At 47.8% G+C, this 8,326-nt stretch overlaps 1 protein-coding gene across 1 annotated transcript; it reads right to left on the reverse strand.

The window, feature by feature from the left end:
- Positions 1–201: 201 nt before the first annotated feature.
- Positions 202–798, reverse strand: LOC138351113 (decreased expression in renal and prostate cancer protein-like). The gene has a single exon (XM_069302742.1). The coding sequence runs from the start codon at positions 796–798 to the stop codon at positions 202–204; it is 597 nt and encodes a 198-aa protein (XP_069158843.1).
- Positions 799–8,326: the final 7,528 nt, after the last annotated feature.

Consider the following 8,326-nt stretch of genomic DNA (forward strand, 5'->3'; position numbering starts at 1 on the left):
CATGCAGCAGGTTTCCCCCTCTCCACGGCGCTGAAAGTCTCCAATGGAAAGGCAAAGTCTCTCTGTACGCAAGAGGAAATCATTGACCTCTCTGTAACCAAGAAGAAATCCCTGACTCCTCTCACTGTAAGGTCGGAGATATCGTCGACTTCTCTCGCGAAGGTCTTTTTGAAACCCCTTCTTGGTAGGTTCATGGTTACGTCAGGGAATTATGTGATCAAATGGTCTCGTTTCGTGACCAAATGGTCTAGCTTTACGACCAAATGGTCTAGCTGTACGACCAAATGGTCTAGCTTTACGACCAAATGGTCTAGCTGTACGACCAAATGGTCTAGCTGTACGACCAAATGGTCTAGCTGTAGGACCAAATGGTCTAGCTGTAGGACCAAATGGTCTAGCTGTAGGACCAAATGGTCTAGCTGTAGGACCAAATGGTCTAGCTGTAGGACCAAATGGTCTAGCTGTAGGACCAAATGGTCTAGCTGTAGGACCAAATGGTCCAGCTTTACGACCAAATGGTCCAGCTTTACGACCAAATGGTCCAGCTTTACGACCAAATGGTCCAGTTTTACGACCAAATGGTCCAGTTTTACGACCAAATGGTCCAGTTTTACGACCAAATGGTCCAGTTTTACGACCAAATGGCCAAACTTTAGGACCAAATGGTCCAGCTTTACGACCAAATGGTCCGGCTTTACGACCATTTGAGTCAAGCTTTACGGCCAAATGGTCCAGTTTTACAATGGAAGAAAGAATGTGAAAAGTGGTCTCATAATATTTCGTCACCAAGAAACCCATTGTTCTATATCCAAACATACCACGTGATTATAGTGAACACATAATGTAAAAGCTTAATAGAGATCAAGCTATGTTCAGCTTGTTCACGATTTGAACACTCGTGGTGAACAAGCACTGCATGTGGCCGGGTATTTTATCACTTGGAATAGAACCCGTACGTGACACAACCAGAATAATCTAATTACCCATATTTACGTTGATTGAGGCAATCAGAGTAATCATCGCCTATATTTACAAAGTTAGGGGGAGATATATTGATATCCGGTGAATAAAGCGACTGAACCGATGTATATATAAAGAACGCCATTAAAATGTGTTAAATTTATTGGAAGTATATTAAATTTAATATATATACAACTTGTACATTAAACTTAATGTGTAATAAAATAGTGTACATAAATTTATTATAAATTTATTAGTGTTTTTTTGTTTTTTTGTGAACGAAAAAATGAGATCAATGATTGTAGCGCGAATCTTCTCCATCTTCCTGACATTTTTCTTCACTTGTTTCTTTACAAGCAGTTGAAACATTCTCTCTCCTAACTTCATATGTACAATTTTATTTGGCCTGGAGCTTATAGATTCGTTACGTTACCTCTTGTTAACATTGTCAGAGGCAGAGTTCGAATGATAATAAAGATTGATTAAAAATAAGCCACCATAAAGGTGGCCTGGGCATAAATGGAGACTCTTGCAAGCCATTACCAGTACCAATCGCTGATACTAAAGATCTGTGGATGGATTGGGGTCTTCATGGTGGATTTAAGCCTTGGAGGGCTGACTGTACCAGTTATGGAGCTGGTGGGTTAGTGTAGACCTCTACAGGTCTTCCGTTTCTTCTTTGGCTGAGTCGTACTGTTGGAGTTGGGTGAGGTGGCCTCCATGAGGTCTTGTACTGAGTAGGTGTCGTATTTGTGCTGCGGCGGTGGAGCTCCTACTAAGATTTCCTCGTCTGAGGAGTCCATAACATCCGTAATTGGTTATGTCTATGGTCTCGCAGCCTGAGGTAGGCTCAGGTGTCGTGAATTAGAAGTAGAAGCTATTTTAGGAGCGTTGGTGGTGCTGTTAATATTTGTAGACAGCACGTCTGCTGAGATGGTGATGGTAGGAGTGTTGGGAGCTGAAGAGGAAAATACCTCTGCTTGTGCTGCCCGGGTCTTGGGTGGTTCTGGAGTTTGTATTGAGATCGACCTCGTGGTCGTCCTGGTGGTAGTCTCCGGTGTGGTATTGGAGGCAGTGGGACTTGCGTTCGGGGTGGTGATGGGGTCCAGGCCGTTGGCTATCAACAGCGCGTTGAGTTCCTTGATGAATCGTTGATTGTCCGGTCCGGTAAGCCTCTCCGCTAGTCGAATAAGACCAGGGATAATGCCTGCACGTGATGCATGGGCACGGAGGGTCCTGGTTGGTCCCTAGTGTGGAAGGCGGGTGGCCTGTTGGAAGGAGCCACTGTTTGGTAGGGCTGGGAAGTCTTCTGGTAGATTGGTGGGAGCTGAGGTGCTGGGATTGGTGCCTGTGGCTCCGGCGGCGGAAGTAGGTTTGGCTTTATTGGATTCAGCCTGGATCCTAATAATTTCCTGTCTGCGAGGGCAGCGGTGGGTAATCACAGGGTGATCGCTGCTGCAGAACAGACAGCAATGGGTTTTTGGCTTGCAGATGGAGTAATAATGGGCCTGGACGCAGAGGCTGCAAGGACAGGGTGCTGACACTTCCTGGTGGGGTGGGAGTAATCGAAGCACCGAAAGCACTGTTGGAGCTCGTGGAATTGTTCCATCTTCACTTGGAATTGTGGAATCTTGATGCTGAAGCAGTGAAGACCCTGTGTGGCAACCTGGTTGGCCGCAGCTAAGGTGGTGAAGGATATCGTCATTATGGGGCGCTTGTCGTCGTCGGTGTCGTTGCCGCAGAATATAATATAAAATACCCCCAGGTTCAGGTATTCTTCCTCGATGTTGCTAATGATCTCTGTTCTCAGTCAGCGATTCATCGGCTGGCTCAGCTGATAAAGGCTGTTCGGGCGGCGGTTTACTGACGAGGGAAGAGAGGAAAGAGGTGGTGCACTTGGCGAAGTGGGCCATCTAATTTTTTAGTTTTTCGAGATCCTCCACACACGAGAAATAGAGCATAATATTCTCCCATTCTTGACCAAGGTCAATGGGTGTACTGCCAGCGCCTTCTTTTAGAATCATTAAGACGTCGTTTTTGGTAAAAGCATGGCCGTCCATGGGGCGCGTCCGGAGTTTTAGGCGTTTGTGGCGCATTGTCGTAGTTACAACCCTTTCAACGGGCCGCAGTGACGATGGATGTCTTGTGAAGTTACTCAGGCTTGCTGGTATAGACTAGGAGTGTGTGTCAGGTGAGATGGGCATGTGATAACAAAGTTTCTTGCTGCAAGATATAAATACCCGAGGATGAGGAAGGGGAAGCACAACACTTATAGGTCACATTGTATATTGTCAATCTCCTGTTTGCATGATGGTTATGTTCCGTCGTGTTCGGCAAGATGGCAGAACGTAATTTGGTGCTAGTTGGTTGTTGATACATGACTTGGTTGGCTTTATGTATAATGCCTCGCACATGTCCAGTCTTCAGTTGTCGTTGTATCTGTCCATTATTGCGGTACAGTTTGTCCGACCATCTTCAGAGATATCCCCTAGAACTGACTTGAATCACTAGACTCGTACCTCTCACTGTACCAGTACAAAGATTCGTACTATTCTTTAGGGATTTCATTATTTTCTTTCTCGACCTCTGTGTATGAATCTTCACTTGTACGTATTGGTCAAATACCGGTGGAGGTTTTCTATTTTGGTTTTGTATAAGTAAAGATAAGTCTTTAATTTTAATGGTACGATGGGAAGTATCAGGGAAAAGCGTCAAGCCATTACGACTATATAGAACTCGGAAAAGATTAGGATAAGGATTTAGGATGGCAAAGGGGAAAGGACTGATGCTCTACCACTTGGATGGTCGGGGATTGAACGCCGACCTGCATGAAGCGAGACTGTTGCTCTATACCGTCCAGCCTGATGTGAGAACTTTTGCTTTAAAAAAAAAGGTCCCCTTTGTTATATTACCTTTTCTTAATTGGGATAGTCTTGTCTGCTTAGGCATTTCCGTTATTATTTTCCTTCTCCTCAAGAAGCCGCCGGAGCATCTGGTGGACCCACAGTCCTAGCTGACCTTCCATGGGAGGCCACCCACAACAGTCGCCTAACTCTTGGCTACCTCTTCTTCCTCTTGTTTTAGATTTAGCTACTCAGAACGACATGTCCATGTAGCACGGGCTATGGTGAGCCCGTAATTCTTCTTCCTCTGCCCTACCCTGTATATACCTCCTCTTCCCCCTCCCCCCTCTTCCCCTTCTCTATCCCTCTCCCTCTCCTCCACCCCCCACCAATCCCCCCCCTATACCTCCCCCCCTATACCTCCCCCCCCCTATACCTCTCCCCCCCTATACCTCCCCCCCCATACTTGCCCCCCATACCTCCCCCCCCCATACCTCCCCCCCCCATACCTCCCCCCCATACTTGCCCCCCATACCTCCCCCCCCATACCTCCCCCCCCATACCTCCCCCCCCATACCTCCCCCCCCACCCATACCTCCCCCCCCCACCCATACCTCCCCACCCATACCTCCCCCCCCACCCATACCTCCCCCCCCCCACCCATACCTCCCCCCCCCCCCACCCATACCTCCCCCCCCACCCATACCTCCCCCCCCACCCATACCTCCCCCCCCACCCATACCTCCCCCCCCACCCATACCTCCTCCCCCCCCACCCATACCTCCTCCCCCCCCACCCATACCTCCCCCCCCCCACCCATACCTCCCCCCCCACCCATACCTCCCCCCCCCCACCCATACCACCCCCCCCCCACCTTTTCCTGTAAAAATATGTTTATAATGATGTTGGGAGCGGAGGTCTGTTAATTTAAACAGAAGCGTACAGGAGGAGACGATTACGAACTTCTGTTAGCAGGCGGAGAGCTTTCCCTTCCCATAGCTCAGGGTCAGCCTGGTCCTGCTAGATCCCCCCGGACCACCACCTGCCTGTCGGTTGACAACCAGGTACCCAATTACTGCTGGGTGAACAGAGGCGGATGGGGGTTGGGGGGGGGGGAGTGAGAAGATAGGCGGGGAGAGGGAGGGGAGAAGAGTGGACGGGGTGAGGGAAGGAGAGGCGGCGGCTTCGTAATGATATGGAAGGGGGGAAGGGAAGGGGGTATGCTTGCGACATGAGGTAGTCTATCAACCAGACTTATAAATATGCCCATTATACGGTGCTGTCAAGCGACCTGCTCCAGCTGCAATGGTTAATATAGCCGCTAAATTACTGCTACTTCACTTCCATAGCAACAATGAAAATGCAATACTTGCAACATTCTGGTATAATAACCATTGATGTATGTATTCCACCGGTTGACAGCATCACGATGACCCTGCTGTAACGGACCATAGGATACCGTTATAGTGATATAAGTAACTGCTGCAAATTGAGCTATGCAATAGGCTGCAATACGCAATGCCTGCAACTAGCCGATATAATCCTAACACGCAGTGCAATCGGCTCTCTGGGCTTTCAACATAAGCTGTTGCAATTATTTTTTGTGCGCGAGCTTGATGGATGTCATTGAGGATGACCTTCCCATTAAACTGGCTGTGAATGTCGCTCTTACTGAGCAAGCTTAACACTTGGCCTCACCCAGTTGGCGCTCTATTAACGAGATATGATCGAGATGCGCCAATTAGAGCGGGTAATGGACAATGCTTTAAATTGTCACATTTTAAGCAGCATTATCACCCCTCTGAAATTGGTATCAAGTGGCAGGAACTGTCTAGTGTCCAATTACTGTTTTTGTTGTTAAATGAGGTTCAAGTTTATCTCAAGATGATTCAGCAGCTGCCTCATAGGGGCCAATAGGCCTTCTGCAGTTACCTTAATTCTTATGCCTTAAAAATAAAAATGCCTGATTTTTGTTATCCAATTCATGGCCAGAATTAGTCAAGCATTTACGTGTCTATGTACACAACCTCTCTATCTTCTTCAATCATTGTGGCTGAATTTGCACATGTTAAGGTCTCTGGGAATTCAGAGGTGCTGTGTGAGTGTCAGTAACAACCACAACCTTGAATTGGCCAATTTAAAAACTTGCCAACTGTTTAATAAATAATAACTCGGCGGCCACGCTCGAGGTAAGATGTAGTGGTTTCTGAAGTAGACACGTACATGTGGTTTCTGAAGTAGACACGTACATGTGGTTTCTGAAGTAGACACGTACATGTGGTTTCTGAGGTAGACACGTACATGTGGTTTCTGAGGTAGACACGTACATGTGGTTTCTGAGGTAGGCACGTACATGTGGTTTCTGAGGTAGGCACGTACATGTGGTTTCTGAAGTAGACACGTACATGTGGTTTCTGAAGTAGACACGTACATGTGGTTTCTGAAGTAGACACGTACATGTGGTTTCTGAAGTAGACACGTACATGTGGTTTCTGAAGTAGACACGTACATGTGGTTTCTGAAGTAGACACGTACATGTGGTTTCTGAAGTAGACACGTACATGCTTGAAGAAGCATTTACGTTACCAAACACACACACCCCCACACTCACACACACACACACACAGTCAGACACACACACACAGTCAGACACTCACTCTCACTCTCCCCCCCTCCCCCCCCCTCCCCCTCCCCCCCCCTCCCCCTCCCCCCCCCCCCCTCCATCTGGGAACCTCAGATCATTTGGGAATGCATCGGACAAGGGAGTGGGGAATGGTGGGGAGGACGAGGGGACGGGAGTAGGGGATGGTGGGGTGTTCGAGAGGACAGGAGGAGGGGGTAATGTTGGGGAGGACGAGGGGATGGAGTTGGGGATGGTGGGGATGATGGGACTGGGGAATGGAGAATAGTGGGGGGGACAGGGGATGGAAGGGAGGACGAGGGGACGCTGTAGTGGGGGATGGTTGGGAGGACGAGGGAACGGGGGGGAATGGTGGGGTGGATGGGGGACAGGGAAGGTTGCTGTAGCTCAGCAACGCACATGAGTTGCCAAGCCACAGCAACACGTAGCAGGTACTGTAACAAATGGAGGGAAAAAAATTATAGTCGTAGTCATATATAATCCACCACCAAATGACAGAAGACCTAGACAGGAATATGATAGAAACAACATGGCCACCATTAACATAATAGAAAGAGCAGCTTCTGTTGCTAGCAGGAATGGATCTGGACTACTAATTATGGGAGACTTCAACCATGGGAAGATAGATTGGAAGAACATAGACCCGCATGGAGGACCAGAAACATGGAGAGCTAAGCTGCTGGACGTGGCAACAAGAAACTTTCTAAGCCAGCACCCAGCACATCAAAGAACCAACAAGAATGAGAGGAGAAGATGAACCAGCAATGCTTGATTTGATATTTACCCTAAATGAGTGGGATATAAGGGAAGTTAAGATGGAAGCGTCCTTGGGAATGAGTGACCACAGTGTATTGAACTTTGAGTACCTGGTAGAGCTAGGACTTATCTCCCCCAAAAAAGAACTAGGAATCAAAAGGCTGGCATACCGAAAGGGGAATTATGAACAGATGAGAAGTTTCCTAAGTGAAATACCTTGGGACACAGACCTCAGAGATAAGTCTGTACAGGGTATGATGGACTATGTTACCCAAAAGTGTCAGGAGGCAGTAAACAGGTTCATCCCGGCCCACAGGGAAAAATCCGAGAAGCAACAGAAGAATCCATGGTATAATAGGGCATGTATGGAAGTGAAGAAACTGAACAAAAGAGCGTGTAGGAACTTCCGGAATAACAGAACACCAGAAAGCAGAGAGAGATACCAGAGAACCAGGAATGAGTACGTCAGGGTGAGAAGAGAAGCAGAGAAAAGTTTTGAAAATGATATAGCAAACAAAGCCAAGACCGAACCAAAGCTACTCCACAGTCACATCAGGAGGAAAACAACAGTGAAAGAACAGGTATTGAAACTTCGAACAGGCGAGGACAGGTATACAGAGAATGACAGAGGTGTGTGTGAAGAACTCAACAAGAGGTTCCAGGAGGTCTTCACAATAAAACAAGGTGAGGTCACTGTGCTAGGAGAAAGGGAGGTAAACCAGGCGGCCTTGGAAGAGTTCGAAATTACGAGAGAGGAGGTCAAGAGACACCTGCTGGATCTGGATGTTAGAAAGGCTGTTGGTCCAGATGGGATCTCACCATGGGTTTTGAAAGAGTGTGCAGAGGCACTTTGCCTGCCACTCTCCATAGTGTGTAGCAAGTCACTGGAGACGGGAGACCTACCAGAAATATGGAAGACGGCGAATGTGGTCCCAATATACAAAAAGGGCGACAGGCAAGAGGCACTGAACTACAGGCCAGTGTCCTTGACTTGTATACCATGCAAGGTGATGGAGAATATCGTGAGAAAAAACCTGGTAACACATCTGGAGAGAAGGGACTTCGTGACAAATCGCCAACATGGATTCAGGGAGGGTAAGTCTTGCCTTACAGGCTTGATAGAATT

Source organism: Procambarus clarkii, chromosome 48, assembly GCF_040958095.1.
Source record: "Procambarus clarkii isolate CNS0578487 chromosome 48, FALCON_Pclarkii_2.0, whole genome shotgun sequence".
Classification (NCBI taxonomy): Eukaryota; Metazoa; Arthropoda; class Malacostraca; order Decapoda; family Cambaridae; genus Procambarus; species Procambarus clarkii.